Source organism: Anomaloglossus baeobatrachus, chromosome 2 (genome assembly GCF_048569485.1).
Source record: "Anomaloglossus baeobatrachus isolate aAnoBae1 chromosome 2, aAnoBae1.hap1, whole genome shotgun sequence".
In the NCBI taxonomy this organism is placed as follows: Eukaryota; Metazoa; Chordata; class Amphibia; order Anura; family Aromobatidae; genus Anomaloglossus; species Anomaloglossus baeobatrachus.
This window is the reverse complement of record NC_134354.1, coordinates 225,779,699-225,804,261: the sequence shown is the minus strand read 5'-3', so window position 1 is coordinate 225,804,261 and position 24,563 is coordinate 225,779,699. Positions and strand designations below refer to the sequence as shown.

The 24,563-nt window shown below is 43.7% G+C and overlaps 1 protein-coding gene across 1 annotated transcript in view; it reads left to right on the top strand.

The window, feature by feature from the left end:
* Positions 1-24,563, top strand: part of TRAF3IP3 (TRAF3 interacting protein 3) — a 77,896-nt gene that overhangs the window by 31,439 nt on the left and 21,894 nt on the right. The window contains exons 5-10 of the mRNA XM_075335634.1: positions 411-435; positions 5,341-5,370; positions 6,853-6,948; positions 10,156-10,227; positions 22,557-22,697; positions 24,195-24,332. Of these exons, the coding sequence (XP_075191749.1) occupies positions 411-435; positions 5,341-5,370; positions 6,853-6,948; positions 10,156-10,227; positions 22,557-22,697; positions 24,195-24,332 (502 nt within the window). The remainder of the gene's footprint in view (positions 1-410; positions 436-5,340; positions 5,371-6,852; positions 6,949-10,155; positions 10,228-22,556; positions 22,698-24,194; positions 24,333-24,563) is intronic.

The following is a 24,563-nucleotide window of genomic DNA, read 5'->3' as shown; positions in this document are numbered from 1 at the left end:
TATTTTAGTGATCCTGTGTGGGCATGAAAAAAATGGGAAAAAACACAATTAAATTCCTACCAATATCACCTGATAACAGCAAAAAGAAAAAAAGAGAATATCACAGTAACATAAAAATGAAGCCCTATGTATGGCGAAAAAAGACGCAAAAAAAGTACTTAAATATCTTAGTTACAACTCTTTAAACCACATGTATAATAAAATTAGAAGCTTTGCCTGGTAAGAAACTGGGTATATAGCCTAGTCTCTGGTTAATTGACCCTTGTAGTCCCAGAGCTCACTGGCAAATATACTGCTGACTTTTTAGATAGATTTCATGCTTATGCTTGTTGTATGCTTAATTTTTGGCTGTGGTTTCAGTTTTTGATAGAGATGTATGAATTCTGTTTCTTTTTTTTTTTTTTTTATAGTTGTGCCATAGCTGTATTGGATGGGGTAAGGACGCACTGGATTTTTGTTTTATTGGTTTATGTAATGTGATGTTATGACATAATCTGGAATTTTATAATTTTTGATTATTTTTTTTTTGTTTTATATTCTAACACTGTTTTATTGTTGTAGTAAAACTGAAATGACAAAGAAAGGGGGGCACAGATTGTGTCTTATCCAATGGAACCAGAAAGAATTAAATTAGGTGCACTAACCTGGTGCGGTTGTGTTACAGACAAAACTACTATAACCACGTGTTGTAGAAGGCTGCTGGAGAACCCAGGAGGATAGCGTTGGAGGAGATGGAAGAAAAGGGTTAATCTGCGCTGCGAGAAGAAGATCACTGAAGATCACTGAAGATTAATGGGGATTAAGATATTTGATTTTCTTGTTCAACGCATTTTGAAGCCGTAAGACTCCTTCTACTAGAACAAAAATCATTTGGGTAATGTACATTATTGATTTTTATTCCTGAAGAAGGAGTCATACGGCTCTGAAACGCGTTGAAGAAAATCAAATATCATAATTCCCATTGATCTTCAGTGGTCTTCTTCTGGCAGTGCGGATTAAGGGTACATTCACACGACCGTCCAGTTTTTGCGGTCCGCAAAAAATGGTCCTGTTTATCCACGGATGCATTTGTGTGACATCCGTATCCATTTCGTTTACAGTCCGTGTGTCATCTGTGTGCCTTCCATTTTTTTTTGCAGACCGCAAAAAAAAACAAAAACCGGAAGGAGGGTTACATACAGTCAAAAGCTAGAAAGATGGATAGCTGGATAGAGGGATGGATAGATACATAGCTAGAGGACAGATAGATAGATATACAGATACATAGATAAAGGATAGATAGATATATAGATGAGAAAAGACATATATAATGTCTCACTACCCTGCATTTTGTAATCTTGCACCCTTTAGTGCCTTTCATGTGGCACAAAAGGGTGTTTAGCCCTGTACTTAGCCCAAATATAAATAAATAAAAAACCGACGTGGGGTGCCCCCTATTTTTTGTAGTTAGCAAAGATGAAGCAGAAGGCTACAGCCTTCAGACCACAGCTGGCAGCTTCACCTTGGCTGGTAATCCAAAACAGAGGGCACCCCACGCTGTTATTTTAAATTAAATAATTAATTAGCGGATAGCTGTGGTTTGGTATTCTCAGACTTGGGAGGTCCACGGTTATTGGACCCTCCCCAGTCTAAAAAATTAAAGGCCGCAGCCGCCCCAGAAGTGGCGCATCCATTCGCCCCAGCTTATCCCGGTGCCTTGGTGCGGTGGCAAACGGGGTAATATATGGGGTTGAAATCAGCTGTGTAATGTCACCTGGCATCAAGCCCTGAGGTTATTGATGTCATGGCATCTATCACATACCCAACATCACTAACCCAGTCAGTAATAAAAAAAATAGACACTCCCAAAACATTCCCTCTTTCACCAATTTATTGGAAAGAAAAAACAAATCCAATTAGGGAGTCCCACAACGATCCATTCTCACTGTCCCAGTCAGTGAAGAACAGAATGTTCCCGATTTGCTGGGAGAGCAGTGCACTGACCTGAACTAACATCAATAGGTCAGCCCAGGTCATCGCGGGGGATGACAAGTGCTGCTGTCAAGAGGTTAGCTCAGATCATTACCTGAAGTGATGAACGCCGCTGAACTTGTGATATCAGCGCTCATCACTGAATTCAATGACCACAGCAATCTCACCACAAGTCTCGTGGTGGCCCGAGAATGTGACTAGCGGTGACATCACAAGCTCCTGCGAGACTGGAGGTGATATCACAGCGGGCAATGGAAATCAGTGACGAGCACTGACGTCAGGAGTGCAGCGGAAATCGTCATGGCAGGTAATGATCTTTGCTAACCTCCTGACTGCAGCGCTCCTCATCCCCGCAGAGGCTGACACACTGCAGTGCGAGGAGCCGAGGAGCTGGCGTGGAAGTGAGGCACAGACTGCAGGGGCACCTGACTGAAGCCACATGGAAGTGCTTCCATGGGATTTTGCGGACCCATTGAGTTGTATTGTGTCACGGTCCACAATTATGGAACAGAATAGGACATGATCCATAATAACGGAATGGACATGCGGCCTACGTGTTTTTTTTGTAGGAACTGATGCAAACGGAAGTGCTTCCGTGTGCCATCTGATCCTACAGAGAACACATTGCAAAGATGGTCTTGTCAGTGGGTCCGCAATAAAACAGGAACTGACCTGGATAAATGCATGGTCATCTGAATGAGCCCTAACCCTTTTCTTCTATCTTCTCCAACACTGTTTTATTGTTTTAAGTGAGCTCTGTACACAGAAAATAATCACTGTCATCAGTCCCTGTTCACACTATGGCTCTGGCTCCAGTCTTCTTATATCTGGTGTGTACCATGCTTAGACACTTCGGGGACCACTGTAATATTAAGTCTAACCTACCAGCACATTTTTGTAGTGTGGGGAAAAAAAACAAGTACATAAACGGAAATACACAGAAATACATTGAGCACATGCAAATGTTGCCCTGATTTTAACTGAGGACCTATTTCTGCAAGGCAAAAGAGGTAACCACTGAGCCACTGTGAAGCCCACATGCAAAGCCCTAGTTCACATTAAGTTTTTCCCAGTGTTAACTAATATAACCCCAATTTTAAAATGTGTAAAATTTAAAGAAAAAAAGAATGCAATGATTTGGAAATCACTTTCAGCCATATTTATTTTGCAGCAGAACTCAGAGTACATCAGATGGTGAACATTTGATGTTTTTACATTTATCTTGAAAATAAAAAAATTTGCATTTAGAAATTGATGGCAGCAACAGACATCAATAAAGTTTAGAAAGGGTCGTGTCTGCCATGGTGTAGGATCCACTTTTCGTTTAATAGCAATCTGTAAACATTTGGGTAGTGAAGGTACCAATTACTGGAGTTTTGGGAGAGCAATGTTGTCCTATTCTTTTCTGATATAGAGTTTTAGCTGCTCAACAGTCCTGGGTTTTCTTTGCCAGAGTTTCCGTTTCATAATGCACCATATGTTTTTATTGGTCAGTAGCCAGGACTGCAGGTGGCCAGTCTGTCACCTGGCTACTTCAACTAAGCCATACTATTATGATAGATGCAATATATTGTTTAGCATTGTCTTTCTGAAATATACAGGGCCTTCCCTGAAATAGACATTGTCTGAATGGCAACAAATGTAATTCTAAAACCTTTATATAATGCTCAGCATGGATAGTGCCTTTAAGATGTGTACGCTGCCCATGCCATAGGCAAACTCATACCTGCAGAGATGCAAGGTTTTGGACTGTGCACTGATAACAAGCTGGATGGTCCTTCTCCTCTTGTGTCTGCAGGTTTCCAGAAAGAATTTAAAACTTTGATTCAACTGATCACAAAACAGTTTTCCATTTTGCTGCAGTCCATTTTAAATGGGTTTTGGCACAGAAAAGATGGCAGCGTTTCTAGAATGTGTTGATGTATGGCTTATCTGTGCATGTTAGAGCTTTAATGGGGTTGTCCAGTCTGGAATGAAAAGTCGGCAGTCACTCTCTGTGCCACTCTCTATGACTTCAGACTTGTGAAACCTCTAAGCGCATGCACTGTGCGCCATGAGGATTCGTCGGTGTTTGCGCCAGTAATGTTGGTCAAGTACGTGATATGCATACTCCAGGGCAGAACCTGACTAGTGTGGGCGCATCCGCACTCAATACACTTTGCTCATCGAATTTTGCTCATGGGCAATGATTTCTGGTGGTATTTCTGAGCCCATGCAGTGATTTGCGTGACTGAACCATACCTGTTTTTAATGCAGTGCCACCTGAAGGCCCGTAAATGCTCAGGCATCCAATTTTGACCATCAGCCTTGTTCCTTGGCCAGATGTATTTCTCTAGAATCTCTTAATCATTACATTGTGGAATACGTTTGCCCAATTTTTTTTATGCTGCTTCTCACAGATTGATGACCCTCTGACCAGCTTTATTTTTTGAGAGACTCTGCCTCTCTAACATGCTCTTTTTAAACAGTCATGTGACTTAGTCATAAATTGACCTTACATCTGTTTTTTTATTAGTACCACTTACATATCCTGCCTTTTGTTAACCCTTCCCCAACTTTTTGGGGATGTGCTGCTGTCGTCATTTCTAAATTAGTTCATTCTTTCCAGGTGATGTGGAAAATGTCTGATATGTAATATATGTTCTGTTGTGAACAAAATATGGCTATGAGAGATTTCCAATTCATTGCATTCTTGTTTTCTTTACATTTTGCAGTGTCTAAACTTTTTTGGAATTAAAGTTGTGTATGGATCAGGCTCTGGGGTTGAGCTTGCGCCATAAAAGCATGTGCATGCCGTGTTCTACAGCTGATTCTCACCTGCAAATGTCATGGTTAGGGATAACTTCAAGTCGCATAAGTTATCCCTTCAATGGCTTTGTGTCATTTTAGTACTCATTCTAAGCACTAGTACAAGGATATTGTTACCAGATTTCATTAAAGAGGTTGTCCAATCCATATCGATAAGTCTGCAGTCTGTCTATGTGACTACAGGCTTATGAATTCTCAAATCGCATGCGCTGTTAGGATTAGTGGTTACGTGTGCAATATGCAGACTCATTGCCAGAATCTGACTAAAGTTGTGCGGCCTCCCTCAGTGCAAATTTATTAAGCAAGGCCACCGACCTCCAGTTGGATTCTGGGCCCAAATAAAGGTCTTTTACCAGTGAATTGACAATGCTGATTAGTTGGATCTTTCAGGCATTCATATGTTCCGCATATCATCAGTGTGTGTGGCGCAGATCTTTAATGGGCCTTCAAGTTGCAGGAAAGACCACTGTATGTTAAAATACTGTATTGTAACCTGAGCCCATAACAACCCGAGAGACTATATTTTAATTCTATAACTTGCATACCTTTTTATGCTTTCAGGAGTTACTTCAGCTTTCTGAATACCTGATGGTAAGTAAAGATACTTAAAGAGATCTAAACGTATATTCACACTGCAGTTTTTAATGCATCTATTTTTAACTAAAGCCAGACATATAGTGCTCAGAAATCTAATTCTTTGCTCTGTTTACCTAGTATAGTTCTTGGTCCTGTGCATTTCCAGCACAGTGTATTTACAGGGATTCACCTTAACAAACACAATCCTCCCCATTGATATAAACGTATGCTGCAGGAATGAAATGGTAAAAGTTCAAAAATACTTAAGCGCTGATTCATCAAACTGTTTACACCTGAAAGTTGCGCATTAATTTTGTGACTTTTGGTGCTTTCGTGCCAGTTTTGGCTAGCTCTGTCAGATTGGGTGGAGCGGGGGAGGAATTGGGATGGAGCTTGGCTAAGCCTGCCAATCAAATTGATCAAAAGTGGTAACATTTCTTACTCCCTGACAGGAGTAACATTAATGACAAAGTGCAATATGGTGCACACCACTCATAATATATGCCTTATTCATTAAGTTGCGTGCGCCTCCTAATGACTTCAGTACATTTTATTCCTGAACGCTTCTCATTAAGACTGGGGTATGAATCGCCAGTTTTAATAAATCAGAATGTCACAAGGAGATTTTTGCAGGCATCGCCAACTGTCATGGCGGCGTCAGGATCTGTGAAAACAACAGATTCTGGAACTCTGCCTGCTAACTTCTGAGGTCTGTAATCAGCACAGGGAAACATAGGTGTCGACCCACAGGCTTTGGCAGGCTAGCAACAGATAATCTCTGCTAGGCTGCTTATTAGTCTCTTTGATCACATGCTGTGGGGGAGCCAATCACATTCACTCCTCTCTTATGTATGCTGGCTGGATTATTTTATTAATATCAGCTATAGTTTACCTATACTGTTCTGGTGAAGTGTTGTTATCCCAGCTTACTGGTGGTTGTTGTGCATTATTCCTGTGAGTGGTTATGGTGTTAACCCTTGATGTCTTTTTGTTGCTACCTTTCTACTCTTGCTTTTCTCCTTAGTCTCTTACTGTTTGTTCTTGTACGTTTGCAGTGTGTCTGAGTTTTAATTTTCGCCTGTATGTGTTTCCATCATACTCCTGTCCCTTCTTTCCCTAGGAATGGGGTAACATATTAGATCTAGTCAGGAGACTAGCCAGGCATGGGACTCAGGCATCTCCACCATTAGGGGTAATCCTGAGTTTAGGGATAGCCTAGGGTCCCCTAGCGTGAGGGACAACATAGGAGCTTCCTGTCCAGCACTATCTTGCAGTCACATCATGACACAGGGCCATAGTCTTTATTTTCTCATGTCATTGTGGCTTTCTAGACCAATTTAAATAACTTTATAGTAACTTAGATCAGGTATTTATTTACTTATTTGTCTAAAGGGTTTTTCAGTTCTGAGATATTAATACATTTGCACTAAGTTTGTGGTCAACATAAAATTGTTAAATGAGAATTTGTATTTATTGAGATCCCTTATCTTTTTGCAGGAAGCGCTGCACAGGGAGCGGAAACTGAAGACGAAACTTTGTGTTTTACAGGAGCTTCTCACTGTACTTGTACAAACCTCAGAGAAGTCATGGACGGTAATTACTGACTGATGTAGTATACAATATTGAACTATTACTGATGAGCAAATGAGAAAAATCTATGGAAATGATCTAACTGCAGTAAAACCAAAGAAGAGAACTGTATACCTGTAACTGCTCACAGTCTTTGTATCCGTTACTGAGGATACTTATTAACCAGATGCCCAATCACTGTATGCATAATTACAGTGGGTACGGAAAGTATTCAGACCCCTTTAAATTTTTCACTCTGTTTCATTGCAGCCATTTGGTAAATTCAAAAAAGTTCATTTTTGTCTCATTAATGTACAATCTGCACCCCATCTTGACAGAAATAAAACTGAAATGTAAAATTTTTTGCAAATGTATTAAACAAAAAAAACTGAAACATCACATGGTCATAAGTATTCAGACCCTTTGCTCAAACACTCATATTTAAGTCACATGCTGTCCCTTTCCTTGTGATCCTCCTTGAGATGGTTCTACTCGTTTATTGGAGTCCAACTGGGTTTATTTAAACTGATAGGACTTGATTTGGAAAATTTATTGAATGTTCTCAGTGAGAGGAACAAAATTATAATCTTGTGATACCTTTTAATGGCTAACTGCAGCCCTCCAGCAGTCCGACCTTTATGGCAGAGTTGCCTTACGGAAGCCTCTCTTCAGTGCAAGACATATGAAAGCCTGCATAGAGTTTTCAAAAAAACACATGAAGGACTCCAACTATGAGAAATAAGATTCTTTGGTCTTATGAGACAAAGAACTTTTTGGTGATAATTCTAAGCAGTATGTGTGGAGAAAACCAGGTACTGCTCATTACCTGCCCAATTCAATCCCAACAGTGAAACATGGTGGTGGCAGCATCATGCTATGGGGCTGTTTTTCAGCTGCAGGAACAGGACGACTGGTTGTAATTGAAGGAAAGATAAATGCGGCCAAGTACAGAGATATCCTGAAAGAACAACTCTGTGACCCTTCTTGACTGGCCCAGCCAGAGCCCTGACGTAAACCCAATTGATCATCTCTGGAGAGACCTGAAAATGGCTGTCCACAAATATTCACCATCCAACCTGACGGAACTGGAGAGGATCTGCAAGGAAGAATGGCAGAGGAACCCCAAATCCAGGTGTGAAAAACTTGTTGCATCATTCCCAAGAAGACTCATGGCTGTACTAGCTCAAAAGGTGCTTCTATTCAATACTAAGAAAAGGGTCTGAATACTTATGACCATTTTATATTTCAGTTTTTCTTGTTTAAAAAAATTTGCAAAAATTTCTACATTTCTGGTTTTTTTTCTGGCAAGATGGGGTGCAGAGTGCACATTAATGAGAAAAAAATGTGTTGTTTTTTTTTAATTTACCAAATGGCTGCAATGAAACAAAGAGTGAAAAATTTAAAGGGGTCTAAATACTTTCAGTACCCACTGTATATGACTATTGAATATAGTGTGAATAAATAAATGGACATATAGTGAATATAAAAAGTCGACACACCCCTGTTAAAATTCAAGGATTTTGTCATGTAAAATTTCATAAGAAGAAGAATGATTTCAGAAATTTCTGCACCTTTAATGTCACCCATAATCTGTACAAATCCATTGAGAAACAAACTGAAATCATTTTGAAGGGGAAAATAAAAGTAATAAATTAAAATAATGTGGTTATATAAGTGTGAACACCCCCTTATAACTTGGGGATGTGGTTGTGTTTAGAATTAGCTAATCACATTTAAATTCATGTTAAATATTAGTCAGTACACAGCTGCCATCATTTAAAGTGATTGTGATTAAACCCATTTACGTTTAGCTGAGACATTTTTCTAACATTTCTTAGTTGCATTGCATAGCAAAATCCATGGTCCATAAATAGCTTGCAATAATGCAAAAGGATCTCATTGCTGAATGTTATCAGTCAGGAGAAGGGTGTTCAAATTTTTTTCATTAGATAGACGTGAACACTATGAAGGTGGCCAACAACAAGTTCCTTAAATGTAGCACAATAATAACATTAAACAGATCTGGACGTTCCTCAAAAATTGATGAAAAGACAAAAAAAAAATGGTCTGGGAGGCTGCCAAGACGCTTACAGCAACATTAAAGGAGCTGCAGTAATTTCTGGGAAGTAATGGTTGTGTACTACATGTGATGACTATCTCCCATATTCTTCAAATGTCTGACCTGTGGGGTAGGGTGGCATATTAAACTTTGCAAAGGATGTAAGACTCAAGCCACATACAAGGTTATCCTGGAAAAACAGTTGCTTCCTTTTGCTCAGGCAATGTTTCACAACTCTGAGGACTGTTTATTCCAACAGGACAATGTGCCATGCCACACAGCTAGGTCAATCAATGTGTGGATGAAAGACCACCCTGTCATGGCCAGCCCAATCCCAAGACCTGAACCCCATTGAAAACCTCTGGAATGTAATCCAGAGGAAGATGGATAGTCTCAAGTCATCAAACAAAAAGCTGCTTAAATTTTTGCACCAGGAGTGGCATAATGTCACCCAAAAGCAGTGTGAAAAACTGATGGAAACCATGCCAAGACGCATGAAAGCTGTGATTAAAAATCATGATTATTCCACAAAATATTGATTTCTGAACTCTTCCTGAGCTAAAACATAATTAGTATTGTTGATTCTAAATGATTATGCACTTGTTTTCTTTGCAATATTTGAGGCCTGAAAGCAATGAATTTTTTTTTGCTATTTTGATCATTTCTAATTTTCAGAAAATAAATACAAAATGTATTGCTTGGAAATTTGGAGACATGTCAGTAGTTTATAGAATAAAAGGAACAATTTACATTTCAATCAAAAATATACCTATAAAGAGTAAAATCAGAAAAACTGAAAATTTTGCAGTGGTCTCTTAATTTTTTCCAGAGCTGTATATATTAGATAGATAGATTTATATGTTAGAAGTGATGGGATCAGAAATAGGTATCTCTTGGTGGATCTGACATTTAAGCAGATCTGGTTGTTCAGCATTTCCTTTGTGATGGGTTTGAGGCTGATGACAGGAAAGAAGTAGAAAGTATTGGCAGGAAGTATGGCTGATGAGTCTTCAGATGAGCGGAGCCAGGTATGTATGTGCAGCTGGTATGTTTTCACATTTGAGATTTAGGCATTGTAATGTTTTAGGCATGGTGATGATCTTTCCTGACAGTATTGCACATGCCTGTTAAGAACACCTGCATTACCATTCCTGTCTGTGCATGTCTTACAGGCCCAGCTTAATGAGGACCATTTAAAGTCTAAAGTGGCAAATCTTGAAAACCAGCTGTTCTTCTACACTCAGGTACATTAGGTAGAAAAAAATGAGTTTTTTTGTATGCATGCAGATTGGTTTTCCAGATATGTTGTCCTGTGTACACCAACTACAATTAGAATTAGTCTCCTCCAATTGAAAATCAGTTTTCCCGCGTGCAGTGTTTTTCAATTGGAGGAGCTGATGGTCAGGTCACATGTTGCTCCACCAACCGCCATTCTGAGAACAGGAGAACTGTACAGTCTGTGAAGAAGACAGAAATAAGTCCAGAAGGAGAACTGTTAATCTAATATATAAAGCTGGGTATATGTGTGTATGTATGTACTGTATGTGTGTATGTATGTCCGCTAAAGGAATCCGCACCATCACATTTACAATCATGAAATTTTGCACAGACACTCCATGTGACCCAGGGAACGTCATAGACTATGTCTGGACGGGAAAAATTAACCCCACGCTTTACAATTACTCTCCAAAAACCTGCCTCCATTAGAGTCAATGGAGCTGTGAGCTATTAGGTTATTAATAGGAGCTGTAATTTGTTGCTATAGGAACAAAATAAATTGTTAGTATAAGGAGAGAGAGAGGGACAGACAAAGAGGCAGACAGACACAGACAGACGGGGAAAGAGACAGTCAGGGAAAAAGACAGCCAGATAGGAAAAGAGACAAGGAAAGACACAGGGAAAGAGACAGACTGGGAAAGAGAGAGAGACAAGGAAAGAGACAAGGAAAGAGACAGAGACAAGTAACCAGACAGGAACAGAGACAAGTAAAGAGACAAGGAAAGAGAAAGAAACAGACGGGGAAAGAGACAGACGTGGATAGAGATAGTCGTGGAACGAGACAGCCGGGGAACGAGACAGCCGGGGAACGAGACAGCCGGGGAACGAGACAGCCGGGGAACGAGACAGCCGGGGAACGAGACAGCCGTGGAACGAGACAGCCATGGAAACAGACAGCCGTAGAACGAGACAGCCGTGGAACGAGACCGCTGGGGAACGAGACAGCCGGGGAACGAGACAGACAGAGCGACAGACAGACAGAGATAGACCGACAGAGAGACTGATGCAGAGACAGACAGAGAGACTGATACAGACAGAGACAGACAGACAGAAACTCGAAGAGAGACAGTTACTATCCCGGGCAATGCCCGGGTACTACAGCTAGTATTTAAATATTAGCAAATGTTGCAATGTCACCAACACATCTGACAAAATAAAAGGTAGAATAGTCAACCGCTTAAAGGGGTGGTTCACTAGTTAGTATTCATAGCCACATCGATGTAATGTTGAGAAACAAGGCTTCTCTCAAATACCTTGTGTTGCCAATACTGCCTGTGAGAGGTGCTATTGTGCTCCTCTCATCCTCTTTGCGTGACCCCCCCGGCTCCATGACCTCTGATGTCTAGTGATATCACGTCTTCCTGAGTCACTGGTCTGCGGGCGGAGTTTCACTGCTTAGCACAGCCCAGTATCACAGCCCAGCATCTCCCTGCTCCCTCTTTCAATGCAGAGCGCCGCAAGCAGGAGCGATGCTGGTCTGTGACGAGCAGTGAAACACTACCCACAGCCAGGTCACTCAGGAAGACTGGAGCCTTTCCCAGTGATATCAGGTCAACAGGAAGTTGACGTGAAATCACCCGACATCAGAGGTCTTGGAGCCCGGGGGAGGAGCGTCACACAAAGGGGATGAGCGGACCACAATAACGCCACTCACAGGCACTATTGGCAACACAAGGTACTTGAGAGCAGCCATGTTTCTCAACATAATATTGATGTGCCTATGAAAACGGACTAGTGAACCACCTCTTTAAACATTGCATCACAGCACATATGTAAGTTTTAGGTAAATATCCCCTGCATCTGTGGTGTAAATGTTTTTGACAACTATTATTACTTCATCTAATATATAAAGCTCAGTGTATGTATGTATGTATGTATTTATGTGTGTATGTCCGCTAAAGGAATCTGCACCGTCGCATTTACAATCACGAAATTTTGCACAGATGCCTCATGTGACCCAGGGAACGTCGTAGACTATGTTTTGACAGGAAAATTTAACCCCGCGCTTTACAGTTACTCTCCAAAAAACATGCCTTCATTACAGTAAATGGAGCCTGGAACTACTGGTTTTAATAGCAGCTGTACATGGTTGCTATAGGAACAAAAGACATTGTTAGTATAAGAAGCTTATGTGTGAGGTAATATGATGTCGGTGGGGAGACTGATAGACAGGGACAGAGAGACAAGACAGAGAGAGAGGCAGAGAGAGAGACAAAGACAGACAGGGAAAGAGACAGAGAGATAGCGACCGACAGATGGTGAAAGATGCAGACTGAAAGAGACAGACAGAGACAGACGGGGAAAGAGACAGACTGAGACAGACCTGGAAAGAGGCAGACCTGGAAAGAGGCAGACCTGGAAAGAGAGAGACGGGGCAAGAGAGAGACAGACAGACACAGATTAGAGACAGAGATAGAGAGAGACACAGACACAGATAGAGACAGATAGACTTATACAAAGACAGACAGAGAGATAGAAACAGACAGACAGAGACATAGACACAGACAGACAAGGAAAGTGACAGACAGCAACACACAGACAGAGACTAGGAGAGAGAAAGAGAGAGTTACTATCCTGGGCAATGCCCAGGTACTACAGCTAGTTCCTTTATAATGATGAAATTGTTTCATCTATGATTTATTATGTAGTGTGGTTAGCCTATACATGTGGTATGGAATAATAAATTAAAATCATGCTGGTTGCAAATAGTATGTACTTCCTACTATGCAAAGATTGCTGTTCTGAATTGGAAACATAGCGCCTGATTCATCAAAACTTTGAAAGGTCACAGAGTTTTGGAGCAACTTGGAGTTACAAAAACTTTTTACAACTTTTGGCGTTTTAAAGTCAGTTTCTTCAAGCTGTGTCAAAATTGGGTGGGATGGGGGCGCAGCGATAGCAGGAGAACACAGCTCATATAATTCATGACCAGCAGTGGCGTTGTCTACACCAGGAATCCTACTCCAATCTCTGACCGGCTGAGATTTGTGGTGTGGTGCATGCAGACGCACGCCAGCCCTCAGACACTCCCGATTCAATAAGTGGCGGGCACGTCGTCATGAATCACGAGCATCTGACTCTAGTATGTCCAACATCAAGACCGTGAACAATGCCAGTTAATGAATCAGTTGATGAATTGATGCCAATTGATTAATCGGGCCTATTGTTTCTGTATTTTGTGGTATTTTCCTGACCATTAAAAATGTTTGAAGCTTAAAAGTTGGTAGAAGGTTTTCCAAGATTGACAAAATTAAAGTAAAAGCTCAACTGTTCTGCTTAAATGTTTATTACATTAAAGTTTCTACAAATTATTTTCTTTATTAAAGTAAAGTTTATTAAACTTATACTGAAAATTTCTGAAATTCGGTGATCTAGTTCAATTTAATTTCTTACTATTTTCAAGATATTTGTTTACTGTCAATGAATGAGAATTTCCTAAAGCCTAAAAACCTTTAGGCTAAATACACCTACGACCAATCTGATGCAAGCAAATCCGCTCAGGTTTTCAAAGCAAAAAAAAAGTGATTTCACAGCAAAGTTTGCATTTGTTACATATGGGTTATATAGAAAACATTGTTATGGAATTGCTGCAGATTTTATACTGGCATTGCAAGTGGGAAGTCCATAAGGAATTCTGCAGAATAAGAATCAGTATGCTGCAGAATTGAAAATCCATGTCAATTTACATGCAAATAATATTCATAACATGTAGATGAGTTTAATTAAAGGGGTTGTCCACTAGTAGGACAATCCCTTCTGATTCCACTTTTTTCCCCCAGTTAAAATAAAAGACCCTCTACTCACCTCCCATTCTGGCGCCGTTCCAGCGCTGTTGGTAACTGCGGATCAGGGCTGACATGACCTTGTGATGTCCAATCACCGCCGGCTTCTCTCTCCCCCCACCTTTGGTTCAAACGCGTTAATCAAGAGGAAGTGACAGTGCTGCTGCCATTGACTTCTGTTGATTGCTCATTTGGTCCGAAGGCGGGGAGACAGAAGCCGGTGGTGATGTCCCGTGACGTGAGCCCCAAACAGTGCTTGAACAGCACCAGAATGGGAGGTGAGTACAGGGTGTTTTATTTTAACTGGAGGAAACAAGTGGAATCAGAAGGGCTTGTCCTTGTAGTGGAAATCCCCTTTGAATTTTATCCACACTGTTTGTACTGTATTACGCTGTAAATTTGACCCTACAAAATCCGCATGGGAAATGTGCAGGTAATTGCCACATGTGGATTCTGCCGAACAAACCTAATGCTCCTCACAGCTGAGAGATTGCTACAATTGGCATACCTCCCAACCGTCCCGGATACAGCGGGACTGTACCGGATTTCAGCGGGTGTCCCGGTGTCACGATCGTGAGGCTTTTGTCCCGCTCTCTCCCCGTCTGACTTTCTCCCCTTCCTAATGCACATGAGCAGAGCCGAGCACTACTTCACTGCTCTTGCTCTGTGTGCTGCCGCTGTTATGGGTGGGCGGCAGCAGCATTTTCCTGGCTGCCGGCGCTTTAAATCGGCACCTGCAGCTCAGCGTGCACTCACTGCTCTCAGCTGACCTGCTTGTGTACGGAAGTTCATCTGTGGGCGGAGCTACCGAGCAACATGCTGAGCTCTGTCCACAGATGAAGAGACTGGAGGAAGAGGAGCTGCAACACCAAGGAACGATGTATGTGACCCCCCCCACCTACCCAGAGCTGTATGCCCCAACCCCCTCCTCACCAGAGCTATATGCCTCTAGCCACCCCCCTCACCACATCTGTATGGCCCCCTCACCAAATTTGTATGCCCCCCCACCACATCTATATGCCCCCCAGCATCCCCCAGCTCTGTATGCCTCCAGCCCCCTCCCACTAGATATGTATCCCCCAGCCCCCCCCTCACCAGATCTGTATGCCCCAGCAGCCCTCTCCTCACCAGAGCTATATGCCTCCAGCCACCCCCCCTCACCAGATCTGTATGCCCCCAGCCCCCACATCAGATTTGTATACCCCCCAGCCCCCACACCAGATTTGTATATCCCCCAGCCCCCCCACCAGATCTATATTCCCCCCAGCACCCTCCAGCTCTGTATGCCTCCAGCCCCCTCCCACCAGATATGTATCCCAGCCCCCCTTCACCAGATCTGTATGCCCCAGCAGCCCTCTCCTCACCAGAGCTATATGCCTCCACCCTCCCCTCACCAGATCTGTGTGCCCCCTAGCCCCCTCACCAGATTTGTATGCCCCCATCCCCCCATCGGAGCTGTATGTGCCCCCAGAGCTGTATAAGCCCCAACACCAGAGCTATATGCCCCTTAGTAATATTTATGCTACCAGTAATTTGTATGCCCCACAGTAAAGTTTATTTCCCCCAATAATGTGTATACCCCTTAGTAACATGTATGCCCCTCAGTGAAAAACACAGACATTCTTCACTGACGTGTTAACACTAGAACTACTGAGGTAGTCATTTTGACTACTTTGCACCATGTATTTCTATATAGGTGTCACGAGTCCAGTAGTTCTAGTGTTAAACATGCATATGTTCCTTCATACTCAGTGATTCATGGCACACAGTGGTTGTCCATGTGCAATCGATGATACGTGATCCGTACTCCGTGATTGCACATGGACATATACTCACCTGCCCCCGCTCCTGCTCTCCGTGGTGCTGAAGAGTCCCGCGATTCAGCATCCAGCCACCGCTCTCTCACCCCTGCAGCTACTTCCAGGTCGGCTCTGGCTGCATAAATGAATATGCATGCCATAATGAACCAGGCAGGAAGAAGCAGAGAGCAGCTGCCGAATTCAGCATCGCTGGAGAAGGTGAGTTGAAAAAGCTTTTTATTTTAAATGTCCGTGTTTTTCTGGTACATATTTCACGGATCACACCATAGTGTGGTCTGTGGGACATCAGTGATGCCAGAAAATAAAGGACATGTTTCTGTGCGGCAATCACTGATATGCATGTACGCCGCACGGAGACACGGTCAGTGAAAAATCAATGATGTGTGTGCAGACCCATTGATTATAATGTGTCTGCATAGGTCAGTGATTCTGGTACATATAAAAACTAGCACATACATACCAGAATCACTGACATCTGAAACAGGCCTACTATGTATGCCCCCTCAAGTACTGTCTATGCCCCAAGACCCTCCTGTGCTGTATACTATAACCCCAGACCCTCCTGTGCTGTATATACTGTAGCCCCCAACCCCTCCTGTGATGTGTATATACTGTAGCCCCCAGCCCCTCCTGTGATGTATATACTGTAGCCCCCAGCCCCTCCTGTGGTGTATATACTGTAGCCCCCAGCCCCTCCTGTGCTGTATATACTGTAGCCCCCAGCCCCTCCTTGGATGTATATACTGTATATATACAGTGTATGTATATATATGTATATATGTATATATATATATATATATATATATATATATATATAGTATATAAAACCCCCATCCTCCCTTGTGATACATACACAGCGGTGTCAGTGTGCACTGTGCGTGGCTAGGTCTGTTAAAGTGATGCCAAGTGATCACATGCCGAGGAGGAGCTGGATAGAGACAAGCAGGGTAGGTGAGTGTGGCTGCTGCCGGCTTCCCCATATTATTAGCTCCAATGTGTGTATATGTATGATGTATATATCTATGTATGTCAGTGCAGATGACTGTGTATAGATTTGTCTGTTTATATGTATTTTAGGGAATTTGTCTTCAAATATGTACCGTACATGTGCGTATGCCTGTGCCCACGATCGTGACTGGAGGGAGCGGGTCCTGACCTGCGGGGCTGCACGTCTCCTCCGCAGGAGACCGCAGCTGCCTGTGCCCACGATCAGGACTCGCTGTGTCCTGGAGGCAGCGGGTCCTGACCTGCGGGGCTGCACGTCTCCTCTGCAGGAGAACGCAGCTGCCTGTGCCCACGATCAGGGTTCAGTGCATGCTGCGGTCTCCTGCTGTGTTCTCCCTACGGAGGACGCATGCAACTGCAGCAAGCAATTGATATGCTGCGGTCTGGAAAGACGCTCCACAGGTCAGTGTTTGCTGCAGAAAAAACAAGCACAATGGGCATGAGATTTCTAGAAATCCCTCCACTATGCTTGTACTGTACAATGCAGCGTTTTAGACACAGCAAAAACACGCTACATCCAAAATGCTGCAAATACTGATCGTGGGCACGCAGCCTTAAACAATGTGATCAGCAGTGCTGAAAAGGATTGGATGTGGGCGTGACAGATTGCAAAATGGGTGTGTTAAGGGGCGTGGCTTAAAATTGCCTCGGTGCGCATCTTTAAATGTTGGGAGGTGTGCAATTGGACGCAATCTTGTAAGCAAAACAACCTGCACTCTATACCTGCACTGATGCATTGTAGCAAATTATAAGGCCCCAACCAGACAAAACCAGGAGTGGAACAATCAGAGGAAAAGTAGAATAGAAACATGAGCTCCACTTCTGCATTTTTTTTTTTTTTTTTTAGTCAGGCACTTGCCACTGGCAAACACAGACAGAAAAGGGCCCCTGTGCAAGAACAATATCGGGACGCTTTGCAGCCCAAGAGCTCATCAAAATGTACAACCCCACCTGCTCTGGAGGTAAAAATGGGACCCCCAACCTCTTGGGCCCCTGTGCGGCTGCACCAATGATATATCCACCCCTGGCGCTGGCAGTAACCCACCACAGCTGGAGTTTGGGTGAACATAAGTCCCCTTGTCAGGAAGTTCTGCAGGGGGACAGAGGCATCAGAATAGGAATGTTGGAAGTCGGTGAGGGGTTTTTGTACACCATTGTTAGCTATGTTAAAAAGATTTTTCTTTGCTTGCCTTTAACAAAAGGAAATAGAAAAGTGTGAAACTTCACCTCTATCCCAAACATTTATATTATTGGCACAGATGCCAATCTGAAGTACTGTATATGCATTGGTGGAGACACAAACGGCACAGCAGAATACCAAGCTGCAGTTGGCAACCCATGTATCCTAGATATTTCTATACCATACGCCAGGTACAGTCTCATGTGGTGTACTCAGTTGCCAATAATTGCATTGTAATGGATATTATGCTGAACTTGAAGGCTGTCGTCATGTAAGCTAAATTATGGTGATAGTTCTGAGTAAACAGGAATCCTTGTGAGTCATCACCACAGGAATGACTGCCTGAATGACTGTAATGAATGTTCTAATGAAATCAAGTGAAAAATCTCTGAATCTAAGCACTTTTATAAAGTCTAATCTTCACAGAATCGTAATGTGTAAACCTAGCCATACCTTCTGCTTGATACAGCATTTAAAGCTCATTCAGCCAAATGCTCCTGCAAAAAGATTCAGAGACAAGAAGATTGTATGGACATGTTCCTGGACTGAGTCCAGCTCAAAGTGCCAAAATGAGGGGTCGGTAGCTCTCTATAGTAGATTTCTCCTGCTTCATCTTCAAAGAGAATTTGTCACCAGCATTCACATAACTGGTAGATCTGTATCAGATCTAGCAGTCCTCTAAATTCTAAGCTCTGTATAACCCCACCACTGATTGGCAGCTTTCTTTATACACTGTCCATAGCCAGAAAGATGCCAATCAATGATGGGGGCTCACAAATAATGATGGACTAGTTGGCAGCAGGATTCTAGTTATCAAAACTGCAACAAGCAGCCCAGTAAGGCTGCTTTCACACTACGTTTTTTTAACATCCGTCATGAACTTTTTTTTAACGCAAAAGCGGATCCAGTGCAAATGCGTTTTCATTTCAATGCATTTGCAATGGACTCGCGTTAACATGCGTTCACCTGCGTTTGCGTGCGTTATAGTGAGGATCCAGCAACTTGCAGTTTTTTAACATTTTTCAAAAACGCTACTTGTAGCGTTTTTGAGCTGCGTCCAAATACTGCAAATTGCTGGATCCTGACTAAACAGCATGCAAACGCATGTGAACGCTGGCGTGCTGATAGACAGGATCCTGCTTGCTCTACTGAGCATGCACAGAATCCAGTCTCGGGTGATTAGTCCCTCTCTCTCCTCCCTCTCTCACCCTCTCCCTCCACCCTCTCATTCCTCCCTCCCTCTCCTGTCTCTCTCTCCCACCTGAGAGCTGCGGACACTCATAACCAAGATAAATATCGGGTAACCACTTCTCTTAGTTACCCGATGTTTACGTTGGTTACGTGTGCAGACGCTCGTAACCAAGATAAATATCGGGTATCCAAGCAAGTTACCCGATGTTTACCTTGGTTACGAACCTCCGCAGTTGTAAGAAGCCGGCTCCCAGTCTGGCACGTTTAGTTCCCCTCACTCCCGATCACATGACTCCAATGCCCGCCCCTAAACATCCAGTGACAGGATCCTGCAAAATAACACATGCGTTAGCATGCGTTTTTTGCTGTAAAAGCAGGATCCGCTTTTACAGCAAAAAAACGTTCATGCCGCATGTTAAAAAAACGTAGTGTGAAAGCAGCCTAAGTGACACATCGCTGGAATCAGGATCTCTGTCTCTATATTATGCTGTGCTCAGATTGGGAGCAAAAACCTGGTGACAGATTCCCTTTAAATTTGATGAATTATTGAAAAAAAAATGTAAAAACAATGACACAGCGCTCTGTGGTATTTTTATTTCTCAGCGCAGATAAACCGGAAGGCTACGGGCTGTCACCCCCATCTGCCTGGCTTTACCTTGGCTGGCAATTAAAATGTAGGGAAGTGACTCGCCCACCCCAGGGCTATGGGACACCCGGTGCCGGGCCGGATTAGTCCAGTGGTAGTCAGTGGTGGCTGGGCCCGGCTCCGTGGCCCTGGTGGGTGTCAGTAGAATATGTGGCTTGCTTAATAAGGGTTGTGTTCGTGACGCCACCTGTGGCATGCGGCTATTAAGCCGCCGCTGCTGTGTGAGGCCTCCGGGATGGTGTTATGGCAGCAATGGTGGTACTGCTCCCCACAGGTGGAGCAATGCCCGGGGCACAGTTGGTGCTTGTGAATGTCTATGCAGCTGAAATAACAGAGATCACTCAAAGGGTGCAGTTCAAGTTCTTTACTCACACTTCTTGTCACAGTACTGTAGGGACCCTTGGACTGCTGGGACCACCGTCAGGGACCTCCGCCGTTTCTGGGTGATTCTGAGAGTGAAAGCCGGTACCCTTCTCTTAGTGTCTCTTTCTTCTGCTGTCTTCCTTAGCCTTGCCTTTGATAGGATAAACCTGGCTTGGCCTCCACTACAGCCTCCAGGCTGGGGGGTCACCTGTCGGCTGATTACCCCTTTTCTGAAAGGTCTGCTATGGGTTCTGGCCCTGGGAGTCTACAACGTTCCCTGGGCCTCGGTTTTTACTGTTTGGAGATTGTCTTTGCACTCCTCCAGTCTCTAGGGACTCCCCTGTCGCAGCTTGATCACTCCACCGATGTTCTTGTGGAACAGGCCACCATAGCTCTAAACTGCCCCGACAGCTATACAGACTACCCGTGGCCCTGCGACTCCTTCTGCCTTCTACATGGTGTCACCTGGACCTCTGGGTCCCAGGATCTTCACCAGGAAGCGTCTCCTTCTGTTTCTCTGCTCCTGACTGACTTGGAGCCTTTCTTTCCTTCTTTCTTTCTTTCTTTTCTCCTCCTTGCCTGCCTCCAGCAGGCCTCCTCCTCCCTCCTTTCTCTCGTTCTTCTTCTCCAACTACATGCTCACTCTTTCACTCCCTGAGGTAGACTGACTAAACTTGACCTTCCTCTCTGTGTCTGCTCTCAGATGGCTCCCCCCACCTCCCCAATTGCCCTGTTCTACCCTATAGGAGCAGGGATGGGTCTTATGACCCCTCCCAGCATGCAGCATGGGAGGGCTGTCTGCCACTTTCCCTGGTCCCAGTGTGTTCCTAGCAATGGGTGTAGTGTGGATTTACCAGGGGACCGGAGTTCACTCTCTTCCTCTCTCAGAATGGGGCATCACACCACTGGATGGGGTGCAATGACCTGTGGCGACGGAAGCCTCAGGGGCGCCACAGAAGGCCATTAATTTTTTTTTTATTTAAAAAAATAAAATAAAAAAATGTGTGGGCTCCTGCCGTATTTTGATTGCCAATCAGGTAAACCAGGCAGTTAGGGGCTGGGATTCTCTGTAGCCCCCAACCACCCCTGGAAATGGCACATTGTTTCTTAGCGCCATTTCCAAGTGCTTTACCCGGCTCGTCCAGTGGCCGTGATGGGGTTAATACCAGCTTTGTATTCTCAGATGGTACTAAGCCCGAAATTCATGGTGTCACGCCAAATTAGACATGGCCACCATGAATTTCTGGTAAACAGTAAAGAAAAAAAACACAACACAGAACATTTTTTTATTAGAAATTAAACAAAAAAAAACATTTAAAGACTCCATCTTTATTATAAAAAAACTCCTTAGTCCGACATAGTCCACAGGGAGAGAAATGTCAGCTCTGCTTCATCACTCTGTACAGACACAGTCTATACACAGTGAAAAGCAGAGAGAGCATTGTCAGCTATGCTACATTGCTCTGTACAGAGTGTGAAGCAGGCTAACGCCGAGTGTCTGACTCTTGCAGTCTCGCATTGGCATCACCCCACACGGCCTGACAATCTCCGGACAGTAGCGTCTGTGCTGCATAGAAATATATGCAGCTGACCCGCTCCTGTGGGGAGATTGTGCGCTGTGATGCGACACTCACACAGCGACAGTCCAAGCTCAGTTAAAAGGACCTTCGATGACGTCATAGTCATGTGACCAGTCTGTAAGCCAATGTCTGTACAACATTCACACCAGACTGGTCATATGGCTATGGTGTCATTAAAGTCAGTGCTGGTTACCGGCGGCACAGCAATGATCGTACGCGGAAGCAGAAGCGGCTGGGAGGCAGAGTCTGCAGGACGCGTTGCGGGACCTGTAAGTATAATGACAATGTTTATTATTAACTATATATTCTTTATTTTCCAGACCCTCCCCCGCCCCATCCCATAACTGTAAAGCCAGAGATCGGTGATCGGACGCAAGATCGTGTTATTTCGATCCCAATCTCGATCTTTACAAAATCATTGGGCGAGGCTCCCAATCCCGATCATTGGGGGGGGGATCGCCCATCACTAGTTATATATATTAGGAAATTGATTTCCCAAAGGTCATAGCCTTTGTTAATTAGGCCACTGGCACGGAGTCTGTATAGAAGTACATGGAGTCATACAACCTCCATTCATTGCTGATCCTACAGAATAGTAGCCATCCAGAGCTCAGTAGAAGGCCCATGCACCTCTTTTGTAGCCATTTTAAGAGTAGGGCCATGTGCATGAACCCTCATATTATTTGTAATATAAGGATAAAATACCTAATTTATATCTTATTTTCTAGAGTTTTCCAAAAACAAGTGTGAAAAAAATTCTGTTAGAGATGGAGGATCACAAGATGAAATATCAGGAAAAAGCCAAAGAGTCACTTCAGAAGATATCAGATGATAAGATAGCAGCAGAGAGACAACTCCAGAATGTGCAGGTCTGTACTGAATTAAAGGCTGCCCACAAACAGTAAAGGTTGTTTTTATGTTTATACCAATATGTGTGCTAGCCATATATTTTGCGGGAAAATGGATAGGATCAAGTCAGAAGAACGCAGGATAAGTCTATTCTTTGTTTTGGGAATGATCTTTTTGCTTTACTATGATGAGATCTATTATATGGCTAAATCTCTTAAGCGGGCTTTACACGCTGCGACATCACTAGCATCGGCTAGCGATGTCGAGCGCGATAGCACCCGCCCCCGTCGTATGTGCGATATTGTGTGATCGCTGCTGTAGAGAACATTATCGCTACGGCAGCGTCACACGCACATACCTGCTCTGCGACGTCGCTCTGGCCGGCGAATTGCCTCCTTTCTAAGGGGGCGGTTTGTGTGGCGTCACAGCGACGTCACACGGCAGGCGTCCAATAGAAGCGGAGGGGCGGAGATGAGCGGGACGTAACATCCCGCCCACCTCCTTCCTTCCGCATTGGCGGTGGAGGCAGGTAAGGAGATGTTCGTCGCTCCTGCGGTGTCACACACAGCGATGTGTGGTGCTGCAAGAACGAGGAACAACATCGCTAATAAGCATTAAACGATTTTTTGTTTCAGGACGACCTCTCCGCGGCAAACGATTTTGTCCACTTTTGCGATCATTTAAGGTTGCTCAAAAGTGTCACACGCTGCGATCTCGTTAATGAAGCCGGATGTGCGTTACAAACACCGTGACCCCGACGATAATTCATTAACGATATCGTAGCGTGTAAAGCCCACTTTAGACCTTTAGGCTGAGGCCACACGGGGATTTGTGCGAGTCTTCGCATGACTCGCGGCTCAGGCTCGCAGCACAGCGGGAGCCGAGTGTCATCCGACTGTGGTCCGGTCGTGCGATCAGACCACAGCTGCAGAGGGGGGTGCTGGCGCTGCGGAGGGGAGGGCCGACGCTGCGGAGGGGAGACCAAGCGCTGCGGAGGGAAGGGATTTATCTCACTACTCTGTTGCCGGCTGATGCGAGAATCGCACTGCTCTCGCGTTACACTGGTGTAATGCGAGAGCAATGCAAAGTTTCTCACGCCCCATAAACCTGAATGGGTGCGAGTGAAATAAGCTCGCTTTGCACCCGCAGCATGCTCGACTGTTTTCTCGGTTCTATTAGGGCTGAGAAAATAATCGCTCATGTTAGCAGGCCCATAAAGTAATATTGGTCCGAGTGGAATGTGATTTTTTTTTTTTTTTTTTTTTTTTATTGCATTCCACTTCCTCCGTATTACTCTGCGTGTGTGCTAGTCCTTTATGTATAAGTTGGCTATAAGACTAAGATGTTGTCAAGGGACTGCTAGTACTGACTGCTAGTGGTTGCATTGCAGTATAGCTGTTCACAATTATGCCAGGTGATGTCAGCATCACATGTATGTATATCACCATATTCCACCCCATCACATACCAGAAGTGACTATGCAACTTACACTATTTATTTCGCGCTCCAAATTGTAGATGTCGTTATCAGTATCTTCAGATGAATGTGAGTTGTGGAAAGAAGAATATGAAAAACTGAAAGCTGATTGGATTGAACTAAGCAACAAACATTGTGAGCTGAAGAATGAAAGGAGCATCCTTCAAAGCAAACTCCAGGTATTCTACCAAGAACAGATCTTTGGTCACACAGTGGAAAGATTATATGTACCCAAACATTACTAGTTTATTGCCTTTATTAATTTCTCTAGTAGACAAAAAGGTGTTCACATGTCAAATAACATATGTTGTATTGACAAGTGATTTCCCATATTTGTATACTTGGAACATAACCACTTGTAAAAGACTATTTCTAAACATGAGACTTTACCCTTCATAAACAAAAATTAA